The 22,537-nt window shown below is 42.3% G+C and overlaps 1 protein-coding gene across 6 annotated transcripts in view; it reads right to left on the bottom strand.

The window, feature by feature from the left end:
* Positions 1 to 22,537, bottom strand: part of THADA (THADA armadillo repeat containing) — a 325,993-nt gene that overhangs the window by 138,942 nt on the left and 164,514 nt on the right. For all 6 annotated transcript variants that reach the window (XM_078444418.2, XM_078444419.2, XM_078444420.2 and 3 more), the window contains one exon: positions 10,784 to 10,952. In XM_078444418.2, coding sequence (XP_078300544.1) covers positions 10,784 to 10,952 — 169 coding nt within the window. The remainder of the gene's footprint in view (positions 1 to 10,783; positions 10,953 to 22,537) is intronic.

The following is a 22,537-nucleotide window of genomic DNA, read 5'->3' as shown; positions in this document are numbered from 1 at the left end:
GGGCAGGTTGGGACAGGGACACAAAGCCAACTATAAAAAGCTAGGATTTTGAAAGTGTGTTGGCTTACACGTCCACAGCATTTTTCCAGCAGAGAGAGAGACCGGGAGGAGAAAGGTGCTCCCTTTGAGATTTCCAGCCTGTTTTGGGTTGCTCCTCCCCTTCTCTTATTCCTGTGTCCAGCTCATTGTCGTCTGTTGGGCCAACAATCTGTTCATGGGTCAGGAATGGTTTCTTCTTTGACCATCAGTATTTAAAAGAGCAGCAGCACACCTTGTCCACACAGGATGGTGGAGAAAATCTACAGGTACTGTGCAACAAAGGCTCTCAACCTTGGGCAATTTTGCTTCCATTCACGGAACAGGTGGAAATGTCTGCAGACATTTTTGCTGTCACAGCTGGGAGGGTGGGTACTACAGGCATCTGTCGGGAAGATGCTACCAAACATACTACAACACACAGCACAGTCCCCACAACAAAGAATTACCAGGCCCAGAATGTTAGCAGTGCCAACGCTGAGAAATCCTGCCATGGAAGGACAGGGTTAGAGAGGAGGGAGGTACATAGTACAGGGAAACAGAAGAATGTCATGAACGACAATATGGCTTAAAATAGAAAGAGTTTTATTACTTATTTATACTTTCCTTTAGGCCCATGAGCTGATTTTACTTCAGGCCTCGGGAGTGGATGCCAAATTGTCTGGCTATACTCAACCACAGTGCTTTTGAACAGCCAACTTAGTCCTCAGTAACAGAAATATGCTGGGTGCTCTAAATAAATCCCAGGGCAATGGAACAAGTACATATGCTCTGCAAGCTCAAAAATGCTTCCACAATAAAAACGGTAAGGTATTACTGTTTGACTGACATAGCTGAGAGCAAACAACAAATAATGCTATTTTCATGGGATGGAGACTGACCCAATAAATCGCACCACATAACAGGACGATATACCATCAGATATTTTATAGAAATTCTGGGAAATGACAGGAGCCTGCTAGCGTGCCCGTAATGATGTTTTGTTGCTTTGTAGTTTTTAAAGTACGTTCAGAATTATCTTTAGTCACAAAAAGTCCCAAACAATAAGGCTGGGAGAGGATGGAAAGTTTGTCTTCCAAGATGAAAAATGAACTTGGAGAAGTGCTAGATTAATCTATCTAGGAGGATCCCATAACCCCCTTTCACTTTATGAACTTCAAATTTCCCCCTCTGAATGATGAAAGCCTCCTTTGTCTGGGACAATGTGACGGTGTTCCTTTCCTGACTCATCAGGTTTGTGATGGAGTCTGAGGGAGGGGCTGTAATTCAAAACAGAACAGGTGCAAGGAGTAACGGCCCGCTAGGCAGGAACTCGACCCTCAAAAATCAGAACTACTCTTGGTTTTATAATCTTTAATATGATCTACAGGAAGGTAGAGAACACTGACCAAAGGAACCTCTTTGTGAAGCATGCTAACACATTAAGTCAAAACTGCCGAAAATCGACTTACTTCTCTCTTACACACACACCTATCGACAGGAATCCTCATGTTGTGAACAGCATTACTTCAATGCACAACGTTCGTTTTTCTACAACACGGCTTTTCTTAGTGCAAAATCTTTCACTCACCATCAGTACCAGTGGTCTCGGCACTCTTGGATCGTAAACCCCTCTCGGGGGTGGCTGTGACAGCGGTGGTTGCAGCAGCACAGGTCGGAACAGAACTGACTAACACTTCCTGGGCACCTGACTCTGCCAGAGACGATGCCGAGCACCACTCCTATACGAATTCGTTTAATCCCCACGACCAACCTATGAGGCTGTGGTACCTTCCCATTTACCGAGGAAGACGGACGGGGGAGGTGCAGATTTCAACTCACCCAGAATAACACGGCTGGGACGCAGCAGAGAAAGGATGTGCACGGACACAAGCTGGCTCCAGAGTCCGAGCTCCTACTTATGTGGAGTCACTTCTTCGAGCACATGTTCCCAGCTTTTATATACTTATTTAGAAATTATATGCCAGTCTGTTGATATGTACATTATTACACGTCTGCTCTAAAATAGTAGTCAAAGGGATAAGGGAGAAAAATAACGTGCCAACCTATTCTTCCACACTTCACTTTGAAGGCCATGGCTCACACGCTGTGAATGCCCGGGCCTGGCGTTTGTCGTCTCTCTGATGCTGCTGACCCGTGCCCACCTTACCATCACACAGCCCACCTCCCCAGTGCACTCCGGGACCCGGGAGGCTAACCCACTGTCACAAACACCTTCTGCATGCCCCACTCCGTGCCTCGGCTCACATCAAGTCCCTGTCAACAACAGGAAATTGTTGAAAGGTTTATCCTAAGACGCGGTGTCCTCACAAAGCCTTCTCTGAGCTCTTCTCTCAGATGCGTGTCCTCAGCCACCTGCCTGGCACACGCCGCAGCCATGTATTTCTGTGTAATTGTGTGCGGTATCGATGGCTTGTTTTCCAAGGCAGCTCATAAGCCTCTTGAGAACAGAGAACATGTTACATATTAACTTTTCTTTGTACCTTCCATGGCACCTGGCATAGTACTATGCACTTAATTACCACTCAGTAAGCATGTGCTAAATAAAAGAGTAAGTAAACATTCTCTCTATTTACTCCACGTCTCTAGGGCCTAAGGACAGAGAGTCAAAGGGAAGATCATCCTGGGAAACAGGAGATTATGGGAGATACTTTCCTCTTTACCTATGCTCACGAGAATGGAGACAGACTGCCTTGCTTGTACAGGGAAATGCCTTCACACAGTCCCCAGTAATCTGCACGTATAGCACGGGGATTTTACACAGCATTCCAGTTTCTAAAATAATAGTGTCCTTCCACACCTTGTTTATCTACTGCTTGCTGCCTACTCTGTTAGCACTTTTTATAGTTAAAGGTAATCTTGAACATACAGATATGTGTAACAAACCCAATTTCAGGAGAAAAGGGGTTTACCCTTTATTTAAAAAAAAAAAGTTTCCCCTTGTCTATTAATGGGATTTGCTCAAATGCTACTTCTCAACAACTATTCTGACACCTCCTTTGATACTGTCATCTGGCCTCTCTTACCAGCCCCTGATTCCCTTTATCCCACTTTGCTTGTTCTTTTTGTCCACAAAAGTATTATCTTCCGGTAAATGATACAATTTATTTATTATAATAAATTATATGATACTATCATTTGCTCTGGTTTGTCTCCCTGCCTCTAGACTGCAAGGTCGGTGAGACCAGCGATATTTGCGAGCAAGGATCTGTCTCCTTGGTTCTCTGATGTATTCCAAGTATCTAGAACAGGGTTTGGCATGTAGTTGGTACTCAACCAACAGAAGGCACAAATCAGTAGACGATGTCAACTTCCATTTCACTCCACACCTTGAAGGCCTCAGAGAGAGTCACTCTAGCCTGAGAATGTTCTTTCCCTCATCCTGAGAAGTGGTACAGCATGGCAATTAACCACCGAAGCTTGAAAGCTCTGAATCCCGGCTCTGCTTTTTCTAATTGATCCCTGCATAACTTTAGTCAAATCTCATAACCCCTCTCGCCCTCAGTCTTCTCATTAGTACAATGGGAGTAATATCCATCACTCAGAAGAGCCTCCAAAGGCACTCAACATCCACACACCCCGGTATATAAGATTCAGTAACTGGCGTGTGTATATAATATATATATTCTTTACACTATTACTTCCCTCACTCTATCCCAAACGGTAGCACATCTTCTGATAAATCTATAAATTCCACAGACTATGAGTTCAGAGCACTACAAAATAGCAGTAGCACTTTGGCTGGTGACAATGACCGTGTACTATCATCAACGCTCCAGACCTGGCAGCGAAGGGCTGTCTCCTACACCCAGAGAAAGCTCCCTAAGTAACACATACCAAATAAAAGCCTTTCGATATTTATAAGGAAAGGATTAATTCATCTTCCAAAGTAGCATTTTAATTAAAAATGACTTTTCTGGGCTTACATCCAGAAAGGAATATATTGCCAAAAGGTAAGATTTAACAAGGTTTAGTTTAGTTTTGTTTTTTTAAATTAAAGTGCTTCCCAATCCTTTTCACGTCAAGGCACACACATAGAAAATAATCTTTCTTTGGCACTCTGGGACAAACAGATGCGACTGCTCCCAGCTGCAGGTGACGGCCTAGAGCCCCCAGCCCTGCCAGGCCCTACTCAGACTCGCTGGGAGCTGAAGGAATCAGTCAATACTTGAAGCATGTACAAGCACAGCATTGGAGAAGCTCGGCCTTCTTGGACTGGAGACCTTCCTAGCAACTTAGATTTTCCTCCTTTCGGACAAACACCAGTCCTCAGAGAGAATGAATCTGGCCACCAGTGACCAAAGTGAGCACTTTCTTTATGACTCATTCCAGAAAAAAAGCACACTGACCAGCAATCCATTTATAACTTACAACATCAGCATAATTTCATGCTTTTGTTTTTACTTTCCATTCTGAAATTTTATTTTCCGTGCATAAAGTAAACAATGGAGACAGGCCAACCTTAAGTCACCAAATGGAATCTATCAAGTAATGTTCTATTTCTAGGCAGCTTGAGGACTCTGCTTTATGTTTCACAATTTTGTACTTTTAAGAAATACAAAAAAGATACAATTTTTCAAGCATAAGGTGCTATCTTATGGTCACAATTTGAAAAGATGGAGTGGATCATTCTTTTAAATTTGATTGTAAGTTTTAGTACAACACTTAGTAAAAAATACACTTTTTTCTAAAACACTCATTTCCTTATATTTAGAAAACACTGACAGAATTCATACTTAAGACTACCTCTATCACTGGTTTTCTTTTTGTTTCCACTACTTCTCTGCATGGCACAGAGTCAAGGACGGTCGGTATTATCCCTGTTTCCTGAACAGTGATTCCTTCAGAGAAGCGGCTGGCTGAATTGACCTACCTTTATATCTTTCCAGGTTTTCTGCTTTTCTGTTTCACAAAGGTAATGCCAAGATCCACCTCTACTTTTGTTCTCCTGCTGTCCTGCCCATCCCTGCACAGCTGTTCTCACACCCATAAAGATCCCAACTCTAGGCCTAAAACAGAGTGTTCTAGATTCAAGCAGAATGTTATCTTAGTCTCAGTCTCCCTCATGCCTGATTCCATATCTGGCAGCTTTCTCTCTTGCCTCATCTTCATTTCTGTTATTCATATGCTCCCTGGTGCGAGGGTTTGGCTGGCTCGCTTGGCTTCTAACCCACAGCTCCCTCCCTGGGAGGTTAGAAAGGCAAACTTATGTCTTCACCTGTACCTAGAACTGGGTATGCAAACCACTGAGTGTGCTGAATTGAATTCAATCTTGACCTCTTTTTCATGTGCCCTGCAGCTCCTAGGCTTAGAACCCACAATTTCTGTGGGTGTCCATGTCTGAGTGTTTTGTCTCACACTCTTAAGGATGACAGAAGGTATGGCAACTTCATGCTTGCCTATAACCGAGGTACCAATGGAGGATTCTGTACTTTTAGACGATTTAATGTATTTAAGACTATTAAATGAGACACCAAAGAGAAATCATGAGAAAAAGATGAGTGGAGGGAGGGAAGGTGCAAAACTGCTATGATTTCACTCTCAAGTGTAATCTAAAAAACGAACAAAACCACAATGGATAAACAAACAAAAAGCAGCATCAGACTTGTAAATAAATATTTACAGACTTGTAAATATAGAGAGCAAACTGGTGGTGGCCAAAGAGGAGGAGGGTAGGGGATGGGCATAATGGATGAAGGGGAGTGGGAGATACAGGCTTCCAGTTATGGAATGATTAAGTCACAGGAATAAAAGGCAGAGCATAAGGAATATAGTCAATGATATTGTAACAGTGATGTAATGGGACAGATGGTAGCTACATTTGTGGTGACCACAGCATCATGTATAGAGTTGTTGAATCACTACGTTGAAAACCTGAGAATAATGTAACATTGCGTGTCAACTATACGAAAAAAAATGTCTTGCTAGTTGGTTGTAGCCTCTCAGGGTGTCAGTGACTTCCTCTGTCCCTCTTTTTTTTTTTTTTTTTTTTTTTTTTTGAGAGAGAGAGAGAGAGAGAGAGACTCCACACTCAGCGCTCAGTGCAAAGCCCAACCCAGGGCTCTATCTCCTAACCCTGGGATCATGATTGGAGCCGAAATCAAGAGTCAGACACTTAACTAACTGAGCCATCCAGGTGTCTTCTAATACCTCCTCTGTCTTTCTAATACCAATGGACTTACTTTGTTTCTAGCATCAAATCAGATTTCAGGACTCAGGGACAAGGGATTAAAGACAAAGCAAAGCTGGATTCTTTGCTTGGTTTCCCTAAGACATAAAAAGTTGTTATTCACATCAATTAGCAGGAGGTACCATTTTCTAAACACCTTGCAGGACTGCTGAGAGTATTAATGAAATCACACATTCATTTTATGCAGCATACAGGTGGTGCTCAAAACGTTCATTTTACTTCTCTTATGGCAAACTCACCAAATGTGTGGGCTTAGGCTGTCTGAAGTCCATCTCCGGTTAATATTTCATGTCAACCCAAAAGTCCAATACTGCCGCTCAGCTCCACAGCCAGAAAAGTGGCTCAGGATTCCCAAAGTGCAAACATCAAAGCTCCCAATTTGGGTAGGGGGAGGGGACGGAGGAGTAAGAGAATTAAACACGGTGTTCAACAGATTCTTCTGGTAAAGACTGAGAAAATTTAATCCCAGCAAAGGGGTGTTTAGAACTATGGAGATTGTCTGGATTAACTGAAGAAAAAAGAATACCTTTGCCTAGAATGTTCATTCAGAGAAATGCAAAAGTGGTTCTTCTGCTTCAACAGAGGCTGAATTACCTCAACTGTCTTTTCACCTTACTCATATAAGAGAGCTTAGGTAAAGAAAGAGTAGGGACCACCGCTTGTGTGTTTATATCATGAGAAAAAGAACCAAAATAGAAAATGAAAAAAATCCCAGGGCACCTGGGTGGCTCAGTTGGTTAAGTGCCCAACTCTTGATTTTGACTCAGGTCATGATCTCACAGTTTGTGGGATCAAGCTCCGAGTTGGGCTCTGTGCTGTCTCACAGCCTGTTTGGGATTCTCTCTCTCCCCCTCTCTCTCTGCCCCTCCCCAGCTCGCACGTGCATATGAGCATGCTCTCTCTCAAAATAAATAAATAAGCTTAAAAAAGAAAAAGAAAATGAAAATAACTCAAAATTCAAACTTGTATTTCAAATGGTATATATTTCCTTACGAGACACCAAAATGTGACTTAAGTGCCCCCAAATCAGAATACATCCTACCTCATAATCATTGGCCAAAACTCTTCTTCAACACAAGAGAACTTTTTTAATGCCAATATGATTTCTCGGGAGTGATAAGTAACCTAGTAATAATGTTAAGGCCCCAACATGAAGAATTTTGGCAAGAAAAACAGACGGTTAATTCTACTTAAAAGACAGGGTAGCCCTGCCAGCCAGTGTTGTTCCCAAATGAGGTAATGTCCATGGCTCTTATCTAGCCTTTATGGAGATTTAATGTCATTTACCATTGGCTCTTATGAACCGGCTGCATAATCTCACCTTTTCTCATGTGTGTTACTTCCATCCATGTCAACACTGCAATTAGGAACCTCTGGTTTTTAAAATGATTAAGAAACGATTTTCATATGTTTTCTTTTTATGCACGTCCTATAATTTGAGTCTTTCTTCCATCGCCTCGGAAAATTCAGAGATCAGCATATTTCTCATTTTCAAGGTATTCTATAGAAATACTCTGAGGTTTGATATTTTTATGTAAACATTTTTCAAAGAAGCCAAAATGTATAATTCAAGAAAATGTTCTGTGGAAGAATTTGTTTTCTGATTACAAAATGATTTCCTCCCTCTGAAAAAAAATAACAATTTTATATTTATTTAGCTGGCTCTGAAAGTCCCATGGAGATTCTCATGCCTTTCAATCCCTAACACCTCTTTTCCCGGCCTTTTACTGATTTCAAAGATAACTCCATGTGGAGAAGGAATCCATAAACCGTAGAAAGGAAAGAGAAAAAGAACCCTTTCCGTCTTAACCCCTTGCGTTTTCCCCATAAAGAACAACAGAGTGAAACACAGCTATTACAATACAGATGAGACACCCAAGTGGACATGACAGAAAAGATTTTCACATGCCTTTGAATTCCTTTTTTCAACCAGGGTATAAACCAATCTGGGTAAAGACAGGAATCTGTTTGACAAACATGAACATGATACCCAACACCCATACTATTTTGTTTTGTTTTCAACAAAACATCTCCCTTTACCTCCCAACACTCAGGAACAAAAGCAACGGCCACAACCAACCTGGAGTCACAAGGCTTTTACTTTTCCATGGTGTTTCACCCTTCAGGTCACAGAAAAAGTAAATTGGAGATATCAAAGGCAGCCCAGAGACAGAGCAGAAGACCATGCTCTGTTGCTGGGCAGACTGGTGAGACACAAGCCAGACCTGTTAGTGTTGTGTGTGGGAAACGAGGTTGGGAGGCCCATTTGTACAAGTGGCGAGCCAGCCAAAGAAGCAATCCCAACCTCTTCTGACAAGATTGAGCCAAGAATGGATCTGCAATAAAGAAGATCTGATGGCTGATCCCCACTACCTGCCTCCTGCTTGACAATCTGACCCCCGCCTCTAACTCAGATGCAGAATCGAGGCATCTTTGAAAAGCATGTCCTTCGTTACTCACTATTGCCAGCTCCTTCCCTTCAGAGTAGTGTCCGACAGAGAATCGAGACATCTAACTTGTATGGGCCTCAGGGTCCCACGTTTAAAACCAAGATAATACCCTCCAGCCCTCTCGTCATCACTGAGATATAGTGAGGACCAAGGGAGATGAGTGCTTGAGAGACTGCACTGAAGAGACCACCAAAGACCCCCAATATATACCACATAGACCAGAGGATCTGCTCTGGTCGCTTGGGGGCCGCAGTCTTTTCAGGAGGTCTGCAAGATCAAACTATCTTCAATGCCACTAAGACATTCCTTTCCCCTTTATTCTCCTTCTCACACAGACGGCACATGGTGGGGTTTGCCAGGGGCTACAAGGTGTGTGATGATGTCAGCATTCTAATAATGACTAATGGAATGTGTGCTTGTGAGTTCTTGTGTTTTAAGATTTCCTGTTTCAGTTTCTAATTAAATATTGATAGACAAAAGTGTTTTTGGAATCCACAATAGCTTTTCAGAGGGTAAAGAGGTCCTGAGACCAGTTTGTGACCTGCCAACCTAGAACTTCATCCCACCCAAGCCTGCAGTTCCCAGATGGGCTGACTTGTCACCCATCCTGAGCCCTGCTATATGCCATTCTCTCTGCGTGGGGGGCTCTCCCTCCACCTTTTGCTTGGCTTTTTCTGCCTTTACTTCGAGGTCACTTTTTATGGGAAGCTTTCCTTTGACTCCCTCAACACCAGTCAGGTGGCCCTGCTAGGTGTTCCTCTAGCACTTAGCACACTACATGGTGATTGCTCGTTCTCAGAGGGCTGTTTTTGTCCTGGATTCCTTCAGTGCAAGAACCGACTTAGTCACTGTTCTGATGGACACAGTGGTACGTAGGAGGCATTTAATAAATTTAACAAATACTTGCTGAATATATGTAACAACCAAGAAAGGAAGGCATGAAGACAGGCCTATCTTGCATTCGTTGTCACCTAGAGGGAATTAGTTATTAAAAATCTTACTTTTCATTATAGTACAGGCTCATTAAAACTATAACAATAGTAACTATATATCATATTATGTACCAGGTACTATTCTAAGCACTTTACATGCTTTAATTCGTTTAATCTTCACAAAATCCCTAGCAGGTATATATCACTGTTGTCCTTGTTTCAAAAATGAAGACACAACACTGTATGTTCACTATCTTGTAATTAAAATAAAAAACTTAATAATAATAGTAATAACATAAAAAACAATTGCAGATGTGCAGGCAGTGAGTAGTGAGACTGACCCTGAGACAGTCTGGCTCCAGAGTCCCAGGCCATTAACCATTCTATACGGTGCCTCTCGTGTCGGCAGCAGAGACCTCAACCTTATGGCACATACTGGGATCTCAAGGCCACTCCTCAACTCTGCTCACAAACCACAAACATGTCTTGATACTTGAATCTCACCCCCAATCCCGCCCCAACATGAGTGACCCCAGCAGCCACATGAACAGATGTGTCGAGTACCACCCGTTTCCAAGTTTATCGTTAGGGTTTAAAAAAGACAGTTCCGGTAAGAAGTTTCTTTCTCATTCATTTGTTGTGCTTTGGTCCTTTGTGGGGGAAATGTTAAGTTAAAAGCAGTAAGTGTATTTGTATATTTATTAAAAATAAAAAGTCTCTTTTGTAGCACTGAGAAAACAGGAGAGTAGGGCTTCGCATTTCTATGTGTGATGCCACAGCACAAACTCTCCCTGATGTGTCTAATTCTCCTTCCTCTCTTTCAAGGAATGCTCACAACTTCACCTTGAGCAGGGAGTGGCCCAGAATAGTTGGTAGGCACTTGATGGAAGAGACAGAACTTTATCTGGTTCAGAGAGCTATGTACAAATGGGAAAGAAAGCATGAAGTAAAAAATACGGGATTTAATGCAAAAGACGATCTGACTGAATCAATGTGATGCTGTACTCATTTTTGTAATGAAAAAAGCACACCTAGGAAATACCAGTCCTTTTCAGCAATAGAAAAGAGTTCTATGGATAAAGTTAAAAGCTTGTGTATCAAATCTTCACCTGCAAACAGTAGGTGAGAAACCAAAGTTTATCCTGTGCGGTTTGACACAAAGTAACTTTATTTACCTGGAGAAGCGTCCCATGAATATGGTTTTGCCGGAAACACTGATCGGTGGAGTTGGGGAGTTTGGCCAACAGAGTTCGGATGGTATTGGGGATTTCATCCACCATAACAAATGGAACCAAGGCACGAGCTGCCATCTCACGGGAGCGGTAGACAGGGGAGTGACCACATCTGGGGAGACATAAAAACACAAGACCATTCAATACTCATTTCTACATCCATGCCTTTGTACGTGCTAATGTTCTTTTTTGTTTGTTTTGAATTTTTTTTGGATATATGTCATTCTGTACATGCTGATGTTCTATCTAGCTCCAGCTGGGACATCCAAGCTGAGGGGGAGTGGGGTAGGGGATGGGAGTTCCTCCTTACTCCAAATGTTGGTTTGTTTTTTTTTTAATACTTCCCTTATTCCAATGATGGTGTGTATGTGTTAGTGTTGGTTCTACAGGTGATTTTCTTTTTCATATAAATATCATTAATATCTATGATTCGATCACAGAAATAAATGCGGACAGGCTTTGGGAATGATTCAATAAATAGTAGCAAAAAATAGCTTCCTCCTGAACAATCAAACAACTATTCACTGAGCACTCAAAATGAACAAATAGTAGGTGCCATGAGAAATAAAAGTCATTGTGGTCTCTGGGGTGCCTATACTCTGGATGGCAAGAGGGGCAGTACATTTGAAAAGATGCCCCAAAAGCACAAGACAGTCCTGGAAGAACGATATGCAAGTGATCTTCATATTATGGCTACATGAGGATAAGACTGTAGATTCTGGTATTGAGAAGGATTGAAAGAAAGCAAGCATGGTTCCCAGAAGGCCGAAACCAGGAAATTGTTTCAACCAGAAACAGTGGTATAAAGCAAGGAAAAAATGCTCAAGGTATAGGTAGATGTATCTGACTGAAGTAGAGGCTCAGAAATAACAGTGGAACTTCAGGCTGAGAAGTGGGTCTGGCCAGACCCGGGAGTGCCACAAACGGCAGACTACAAGATCTTGAACTATTGTCAAGAGAACAAGAGCTGGACCCTCAAGTCACTGAATCCTTGCCTCTGGGCTGACTCACACCCAAAGAGCTTGAAGAAAAGCCAGTTCTTAAAGTGAAAGTCACGGACAAGTGGGATTTTGAGATTCTACAAAGGTCATTGGAAAGGCAGGTCATCTAAGAGCCTCTTGACTTTGTAAACACTCAGAACCTGAGAGCCCACAACCATTTTGTTGAAATTGTGCACTTGAAAGCCTTCACAGAGATAGTATTATTTGAGAGGAAAGCCCAATATGGCAAGTCTGGGCTCAAGTAAGTTCTTAACTAGAGAACTCTTAAGAGTCCATGATTTTTTACCCAATTTAGAAAGTAACTCAACTTAGAGAAATATCTTAGACGTCAAGACAAGGATGGGGAAGATCAGAACATGGTAGACTCTGTGGAAGAAAGAGAGAGAGGTCTCTCGTTCTGTTTTCAAAATTAATTAGCATTCCAAGAAGGTATTACTGCTAATATCTGGGTCATTAGGGCCATGTGGCCACGTAGACTTAGCATGCAGACGCACAAAGTCCTACCACTGTAACGTTTCTAATACCCCAGAGGTAACACTGACATTTACCTTAATATGACAATAAAAGAACAGATTAATTAATGTACAAATGGAATGGTCCAAAGAGAATTTCATCATGGGGAGTGGGATAGGAAGAGTGGAGAAAGAGGCACAGGGGAAGTCAAACCTTGGGTCATTTTTTCCCCCTACAAGTGTACATCTGTGAGACAGGTCAATCAGCACACACTTTATGGATGGAGAACTCACCTTACATCATACTATGGGAAGACACTGGGAGCTAACGTTACAGCAGGTAGCTAGAGACTTCCCAACGGTTTTTGACGAGGTTCTGCCAAATCACGCATTTTTATTTTTCCTTTAATATGATTAAATGTTTAATCTTTAATGGGCAAACGCAATAAAATGTTTGCTTTGGCCCATGATGGGGGTGGGGGGGAGTGAGAAAACTTCACTTGACAGAGAAAAGAAAATACTCTGAAAACGCTTTGAGATTTAATTAGCAAATGACCTCACTCAAGCCGGGTCATTTGTAGGAAGCTTCCCCATCTGTCTGTTCCCCACCCTTCCAACACACACACTTTGGGTTAGAGTGTGTTTTATGTTGCCGAACTAGGCTCTTGTATATAAATGTTTCTTTTCAAACACAAATAACTCTGACATGGTTACAGATGTTTAGTTTCTAATTAGCAGTAACTGAACACTAAGAACGCCCCTCCTTTTGCTGCTGACCTTTAGCAAATGATGGTTTCCCAAAGGAATCTGGCATCCATACAGGAGAAGGAATGGAAAGTGGGAAAAATGTCAGAATTTTCTGCGTTCAGATACCCTGTGCCAGGGTACTTTCCAAATGCACACAATCAGGTTAAAGAGCAAAACAACCCCCCCCCCCAAAAAAAAGTAATGCAATTATAGAAAAAGAAAAGCCTATTTTTTCTTTTTTACGTTTATTTATTTTTGAGACAGAGAGAGACAGAGCATGAACGGGGGAGGGGCAGAGAGAGAGGGAGACACAGAATCGGAAGCAGGCTCCAGGCTCTGAGCCATCAGCCCAGAGCCGGACGCGGGGCTCGAACTCACGGACCGCGATCGTGACCTGAGCCGAAGTCGGACGCTCAACTGACTGAGCCACCCAGGCGCCCCAAGCCTATTTTAAAAGTAATATTTAATTATCATTCATTATAAAACAATGATTAAATGTAATTTCAAACTCCTCCACTGCACGTTGTTAAAATGGATGCATAGATTATAGTCAATACACACACACACACACACACACACACACACACGCACACGCACACGCACACACGCACACACCCATTAAGCAAAAAAACATTTCCAGGTTACTGTTTTGTCAGTTCCTGGGGGGCAGGGAGGGGTCTGATGAGGGGGTCTGATGAGGTATATGTGACCTGGAGTGTGAGAGGATATAAACACAGTCTTTTTAGCCCTAAGCAGAATATATTTGCACCTAAAATCTCTCTCTCCCTTGGCTAGAGTCTCCTAGTTTGATTCAGTAAATGTGCCAAAATCAAGTAGAGATGCTCTGTGGGGACACAGAGTCTAGCAGCTATAAAGGATGGAAAATCAGAGCATCTGAATTTCCATTTTGCTTTGTATACTGTGTTTTATGGCTTGGACAAATCACAGTAACCTCTGGGTCTCAGTTGAGCTGACAGTGGTAGCAATAATCTATACCAGTGTTCTCATGTGATGTCTATGAGAACATTCCAAGAGGCAAGGCGCTTTGGAGATACAAAGTTTCCATAGTGAAATGTGCCTGTGTCCAGTACAGGATCTGCGTGTTCTAAGAATTGCAGGCCTCTAAATGGCCTCAATGAGAGAAAGAAGACTGTGGTGTGAAGGCTGTACCATTTATAAGAAGATAAAACAACAAACTGATTATATGAAGGCAATGAGATTTGGTGGGGGGGGGGGGCGCTCCATCAAAAGTGATGAGGAGAGGGGGGCGCCTGGGTGACTCAGTCGATTAAGTATCTGACTTTGGCTTAGGCCATGATCTTGCAGTTCATGGGTTCAAGCCCCACATCAGGCTCTGTGCTCCAGCTAAGAGCCTGGAGCCTGCTTTGGATTCTGTGTCTCCCTCTCTCTCTGTCCCTCCTCTTCTCTCTCTCTCTCTCAAAAATAAATAAAACATTTTTTTAAAATGGTAAGGAGGAATCTCAAGCCCTTCTGAAAATAAGTAGGTCTGCTTCTGTCTCTCTAAGCCTCAATTTCTTCAGGAAAATACACCAAATGGATCTGGGATCTGAAAGGTCATGTCCCCTTTTACTACTATTTGAAAACCATGTCCTCAGTAGCCCTAGCTGTGTTCTAGGCCTGAGCACTAGATCCTTGCACAGGGTGTGCGGGACATGCAGACACCTGAACCTCTAGAACTTTCACTCCAATAAACCCTTCCCATGTTAATTTTAATCTCCTATTTACTGAGTGCCTACTGTGCTCTCAGCACTGTGTAACATGAAAAATGACACATCTGTCACCATAACACTTGCATCCCGCAATTACTGAGCCCTTGGCAATTTATAAAATATATGAACACCCCTATTTCTTTACTATGCAACATTCCTGCAGGACACGAGGGCATTACAAACCTAAATGAACAGACGAAACATAAAACGAAGCTCAGAAAGCCTAAGTGGACCCTCCAGGATATGTCAGCAGCAGCACCCAAGCCAGAACCACCATGCACGGCTCCAAGATGGAATCTGTGGGTTATTCCGAGGAGCAGCTCACACCTGGAAATCGAGGGAGCATAAAAATATCTCCCAGCTAATAAAAACACAGGCTTTACTAGTATGTAGGAAATCTCTAAATGTGTGTGTTGAGTTTCTTGTTTTTGTTTTTAGTATTTGTAGGATCCCCAAAATAAATATTCCAGAATCTAATACAAACTGTGGGCTTTCTCCAAAGAGAAATAGATCTATGAACATACACATGCAATTTCCCATATAATTTCAGGAGGTTCATGACACACACCCAAAACCCTTGGGGCAGTATCTCCCAGACCCAGGGCAAGAATCTCCAGTTGCTCCTTTGCACGCAGTGTGACTGTCAGGTATGTGCTCTGCTTCCCAGAGAGCGAGACAGAGAACAGGACTCTGCTCACAGAATACCACCAGTCTAGAGGGGAGTGAGGCAGATAACCCCATGATCCCAAATCAGTAGTACCCACGGAGACCCACACAGCTAGGAGCGGCATAGAGAAGCCAAGCGGCAGAAGGAGTTGGAATGGCTTTCTGGAGGAGATAAAGGACCTTCAGGTGAGAATGATACACACCTCTGGCCTTCAGGCACCACAGAGAACCCTGGAGAGTTTAGAATATTCTGAGCAGGCAACTGTTCTTCTGAGATCTTCCCTACACTTCACCATTTCCTAGAATGGTGGCTGACCTTTACCCACATGTTTCCCTCTATATTTACCCTCAGATTCTATTCCAGTTTCCTTGGAAGGTTTCACAGGTAAGTGGCTGGCCATCCCCCAAACTTTCTCTGCTCACCAGTACCTCCTAGATGAGCATGGAGACATCTGAGTGCCCCACACAAGCCCACACCAGGTAGGTACCAGAGAAGCAGACAGAAAAGCGACTGCCCATGCCCCGGGAGCCCACAGTGCAGTGGGAGAGACAGGCCGATCAGCCTGTACTTGTCAGGGCCACGAGAAGTAAACACAGGCTGTTGTAGAAGGGCTGAGGGGAGACACACAGAGAGGAGGGTGGGTGGTCTGGGGGATATGGTCCAGCTGTGATGAAGCTGGGGCAGGCGGAAAGAGCATTTGGGTTGGGCCTGTGTCTTTCCCTGCATGAGCCCAAACTGCCCCTCAGTGCATCCAGACAGAAGGAAGGGATCTGAGGTTTATTAAATGACTACTGTGTGCGGGGACCGGCTACGTACTTTAGACACACTATTTCATCGACTCTACTAAATCTTCACTGCAAGGTCATCATCATCATCATCATCGCTATTTTCAGATGAGGCAAGGTTTCTCAACATATTTCAGATCATAAAACTAGCAAGTGTCAGATCCTGCATTCCAATTAGGGTCTGTCCACTTGCAAAATCCAGTTTTCTAAGACGTGACATGCAGCCACCTCAAAATCCTCAGTCTTGGAAAAGCTTTGGACAAGTTCAACCTAGACCCACTGAATGTGACTGGCTTTTGAAGGCATCCGGCCTCTAATTGGTAGAACATGAAGCAGAACAATAAAATGATGCTGATAACCACTAACACTTACTAAGCATTGACAGAGGGCCAGACTTTGTGTTAAAATCTTTGCACGTATTTCCTCATCTAATCCGCACAACAAGGCAGAATGGCTGAGAGAACATTTTTAGGCAATGTGAGGGAAGTATTTTTGAAAGGACTTCATAAGGCCCAGTGACCTTGTGTGAGTCCCTCATTTCACAAGAATCAGAGAGAAAGTCTTGAGAAAAGTCTCAGAATGACTTCACGATCCAGCTAATACCCCCTTCCACTCTCCCTCACCGATAATATTAATGCTTCCCCCAGGTCCTCTACGTTCCCAGGCCCAGCTCCAGTCCTATCCTTACTTTGCAGAGGTCAAGCTGTACCTTGTACAAAACAGAAGCCCCCAAACTCCTGCTGCTGCTGCTGAACATGGTCATCCACTTTCTCTAGATGCCCCTACTTAACCAAGGGGTTGGCGTCCTAGGAGCTGGGCCGAGTTTAAAGAAGCTATGTGTGACTTCCTCCCAAGTCTTTCACTAGATTTACTCAAGAATGCCCTGCCATGATTGTCTGTTTCTCATACAGTAGCAGCACCGTCTGCTGTTGGGGAATGGTCATCTATTGATACAAGTTGAGATAACCCTACCTAGCGAGGTATTTCTGCAGGCTGGGTGAGAAGGCATAGGCTGAGACCTCAGGCTATACTACTTTAAAAGAAGAATCTTGCTATAAAGTGGAACCTTGAACAACAGGGGTCTGAACTGCACGGGTCCACTTATATGCAGGTTCTTTTCAATAAATACATTGGAGAAAATGTTTTGGAGATTCGTGACAATGTGAAAAACTCACAGATGAACTACGTAGCCTAGAAATACTGAAAAAACTAAGAAAAAGTTGGGCATTATTGTAAGATGACAGTATATAATACACACAACATACAAAAAACGTGTCAATCAACTGTAATGCTATCAATATAAGGCTTCCAGTCAACAGTAGGCTACCAGTTAAGTTTTGGGGGAGTCAAAAGTTATGTGCAAATTTTCAACTGCGTGGGGTGGGAGGGTGAGCGCCCCTAATTCTCAAGTTGTTTAGGGGTCAACTGTGTATGTTCTGTCAAACCAGCTATTGTCTCATCCTTGGTACCTGTGCACAATGCAACTCGTCCTCCCTGGAATGAATGTCATTTCACCCTCTTCTTCTGAACTCGGCTCAGGTTTCACTTCTTTTGCAAAAATCTTACTGCACCTCCTCTGACCAGAATCCATCTCTTCCTTTCTCATACTCTGTCCTTGCAACTGCACACTTAGATCTATCGGAGCCGGGGGCACATCTCATCTGCCTTCCCCACAGCAGCCTCACGCACCATGCTAGAGTCTACCAAAACGATCTGGAGAGCAGCAGCGGGGTCTTCATAGTTCTGAATAACACAGCACATAGGACAGGAGCTAAGAACATGTTGTGAAATCCAGCAGAACTAAGTTTAAATCCAAGTCCTGCCACTTAACTAGCGTGCGACCTTGGACAGGTCAATTTTTAGCTTCTATAAAATAGGCAAGAGAAATGACCTCATAGGGCTGTTGGGAAATTTAAGTGAGATAAAGCACATAAGATGCAATGCCTATAAGTTAGTGGTCAGTAAGTGGTAGCTATTATTGAAGCTAATAGCTGGAATACCTTTCAAACTTAAAAGCTTTATCCACAAGTACAAACTCTCTAGTGTTCTCTATCTCAACCACTGCCTGAGGACACAGAGCCTTGCTTGTACCAAACGGGCTTCAAGTGCTCACAAAGGCTACCCTTCTGCCAACCCGCCAAAGGAGCTGGAAAAGACAGATGGAAGGTTGAGTTTCTTTGGGGCAAGTGCCCTGTGGGGCCCACAGAATTTATTCTCAGGTCTAGGGCCCAAATTCTATTCCATGCTGATGCTGTTTCACCAAAGATTTCTTTTTCCTTTTCATTGTGTATAGTTCCTGATTTCAAATCTTGCCTTCAGGAAATATGCACGTGTGTGTGGGTATGTGTGCATGCACAAAAGAGAGAAACCACTAAAAAAAATGTCCGTACCAGTGAATTTGAAAAAGCAGGCATTTCAGAATGTCCTGTGACTATTATGTTTTTGTTGTAAACGTGGCATTGCTATAGCCCTTCTCCCACATTTTCAGGTGAGTTCATGCCCATCAAGGTCGCCAGATTCTCTACTTGTCCTTTCTACACCAATTTTCAGTTCATCAAAGGACCTACCACCACCTGAACAACTTGTTCCTTTTCTTGAACTCAAACCGCTAGCATTTAGAAGCTGCATTTACTGTAATCTTGCCCTCTGCACAGCTCATGGATTTCTTTATTCAAATATATTTCTTGGAAGCATAATGGGCTCAGCACTTTTGAAGTTTGATTTTTAAAAGTCCTTGGTTTGGATAGCCAGAGGGAATTAAGAGCAGTAGACAGAAGCTAAGCTAGAAATTGTACGTTTCCAGCTTTCGTGGACAAAAAATATATATATGTATCTCCAGGTAGAATGCTTAGTTTAAATGTTTATCCATTGGACAGCTCAAAACATAATTGCTCTTTGCAAATTAACTGCAATCAACACAGTAAAACCTTTTAAAAAAAAGTGTTTTTATCAAGAAACGCTGACAATAATAAGCCACAATAGAGCATCTGAAAACTTCAGTATGTAACCACTTGGTACAGTATAACCACAGAGCTAGGCCATAGAAGACACATTCTTTTAAGGTTACCTCCACTCTGCCTCTAAGTTATCAAGGCTTTAAGCAGGCTGACTAGTCACAGGCTGTTAAAAACGGTGAAAATGGCAGCTGGTCAAGAGCTGGGAATGAGCCTCCATCACTTTGACACCCCTCCACTTGCTCCTGCAAGAACTGGGCACAGCACTAGGCCACACATGTGGCAAAAACGCAGGGTCACAGATGCAAGGACAATGGCTACTTGCATTCATGCCATGCCTTTTAGTGTTAGGAAATAAAGCAAGGGAATTTTCCAACAGGGAAGGAGGAAGGTATCTAGTGTGGTACTTAGTTCAAAAAGTTCTTTGAACAATGCTCTTTAATTATTTAAAATCACAAACGTGTCTTAAATACATGAAAGGGTACACGATTTCTGAGTGCTAATCCCTGGTTACTTGCTGATATCAAAATACAGAGATGAAGTATGAAAATTATATTTCATCCGAAATTTCACTTCATTCTTTCATTATTTTTTTGCCTAGATAACAATAAATACAATTTGAAACGGAATTTTTCAGATTCTAAACAAATGGTCTAGACAGTTGGAAAGAAGGGGTTTTTTCCTCTGGAACACTGAAATGTGGTGTCCTTTAACAATGATTCTTTCCCGACTCTGGGAAAAGCGTGAGACAGACTTTACAGAAACAGAAATACACAAACATGTGGGAAGCCCTAGAAATTAAAAGGGAATCATTAATTTCAGTCTTTACCCAAAACAAAATGGAGTATTACAAAGTGAAAAAAAAAAAGACAGATATCTAACACACCCAGTTTAAACTCTCCAAAACAATGAAAATAATCACAAGATTTAGTTTGAAATTTTGGCATAATCTTCCCAAGCCCAGTGCACGTGTGGATCTTCTCTCTGACTCTGAATCCATAAGCTGCGTACTGGTCTACTGGTCTCTGCATGGACAGCTGGAAAACTGTTCTGGAGCTACCCTCAGGACTCCCAGGCTGGGATAAGTGGCGTGCAGGGCAGGAGCTGGGGGGCGGCAGCTTGTGCAGAGTAAGTGAAAAGAGCTGCACATTCCTCTCAATAGCAAAAGCCCTCACGTTGTTTCTACTCTGGCTCCACAAAAGATAGAGATGAGCACATTCAGGCAGCCGCTGATTCTCTAAAGGGGTTGAATGTAATACCTGGCCCCAGCATGTCTTCTTTTCCTGCAGGTAGTGAGTGGCTCAGAGAAAAAGTCCTGACCACGCAGGGTCTCCTTGGGATGATGGTCCCTGCTCAAAAGCCAAGTTCTCGAAGCAGTTTCATACAGTTGAAATTCACTCCATTAAACTTCACAGCATATTTACCATGAGTGGTTTTCAGTTCACAAACACAGGACTGGGTGGTCAATTCAACAGACCACACAAAGGTATAGACAGAATTTGCCTTCTTTTTAACCTAATATATATATTTAGGGGGAGGGTTTGGAAAGGAATGTTTTTGGTGTGGTTGAAAAAGTTGTGTTTGTTTTTAGCTTTCAAATGTTTCAGAACCTATGATAGCTCTCTATTGCCACATTAAATACAAATTTCTCATTTTGGCATTCAAAGCGTCCTAAATCTAGCTCAAGACTGGCTAAGCAAATCACAGGTGCTGAGTAAATCTTTCTTGCACTGACAGAACCTGACTTTTCAGTTGACTGTATCTGAAAAGATATTAAAATCTCATAAAATCTAAACATCCTGTGAGTAAAGTGAGTGCTCAACAGACACTGGCGGTCATTTTTAAGTAAATACTTTTAAATGTGAACAATTTTATTAACTTCCCTTCTGACAAGAATTTGTTAGATTTCTGAAAAATCCCAATACCCACGGCTAAAACCCAAGAAAGGAAAGAAAGAAGGCAAAGTAGGGTCATCTACTGTGTGTCTGCTAGATGTCAGGCAATGTGCTAGGTACTTTTGAATATTTTATCACATTTTTTTAGTGCTCATACAAACCCTTTAAAATAAGTACATAATACTATATAAACATATGTAGGTTTTTGTTCTAGGTGGTCTAGTGGGAACATGTACAGAATGATGAGCTACCAAATAAATGTAACCACAATCAAATAAACTGCAGTGTGCCAATTTCTTTCAGTTATGGTAATGGATGTACAATCCTTTGTAAAGCAATTTATTGCACTTAATGCCAATGGTTAGAACTCGTATTTGCAAACCCTATATATAATGAATTGGTGGCCTAAAAGTGTTTCCTATGGCTCTAACTAGTGTTTTGCAAAACAAAACCTAAAGCTTTTTAATATATTATCTTTAAGGAAGGCAAATGAATCACCAGAACATGACAACTGACCCAAAGGCATCCACCAAATTACAGGCTTTGTAGCACAGAAGTTTATCAGCCAGAAATGTATGAAGAACCCCATATCAGACTGGGACAGGTTCCCCAAAGGTTGTGGCAGTATCCTCTGCTGACCTCGATCAATATTGGTCACCTCAGGTCAAACCATTTACAGTCATTTCAGGTACAGCATTTATTTAGAGACAAATTCAAAATATCCAAGAATAAAAATCATTAGCATTTTTAATGACAAGAAGAGACACATACGGGTGAGTATATTGGCTCTTCATTGGCTTGGGGAAAAATTACCATATAATGATCAGATTTAAGGGACTATTTTGCTGGAGGGAAACCTGCTGTGAAGTAGAAACTCTCCCATGGTCTTGGTGTCTCTTAAGTGAGGCTACTTTGAAAACATTTTCAGATTAAAACATTAGCGTCTAGCAACGTGGCCACAGGCAAGTTACATAATGTCTTTTCACATCCTCATCTGTAAAAGGAGATTAGAATAAGTGATCTCTAAGGTCCCCCTCAATAACCAAATCCTATAATTCAATGGACATTTGGACATCCCAGACAGATAGCTATCTTTTTTATTTTAAAAGATCTTTATGATCTCTCCTGGCTTATTCCATGGCTTAAACTCATAATAATATTGATGCCAATAATAAAAGTTTTAAGTCCAACACTACCCACACTCAATCTTTCTACACTGGGAGCCAATTTTCTCTAGTTTGAGTCTCTCTGGAGTTGGAGAACAAATGACCAGTGTTTTCGGCACACAGGAAAACCCTTCATTAGCTATATTGGAATCCTGTCATTAAATCACCCCTTGCTCTTCCCTTCCGCGGGCTAAAACCACCCAACTCCTTTAATCAAGTAGAACCTCTCCTCTAGAATCTAGTTAATTATTTTGCCTCTGCAAAGAGTTAAATGAATCTTCCCAATACTATCAGTTAAAA

The sequence above is a fragment of the Panthera onca genome, chromosome A3, assembly GCF_046562875.1.
Source record: "Panthera onca isolate mPanOnc1 chromosome A3, mPanOnc1 haplotype 2, whole genome shotgun sequence".
Taxonomy (NCBI): domain Eukaryota; kingdom Metazoa; phylum Chordata; class Mammalia; order Carnivora; family Felidae; genus Panthera; species Panthera onca.
This window is presented reverse-complemented; position numbering and strand designations above follow the sequence as displayed.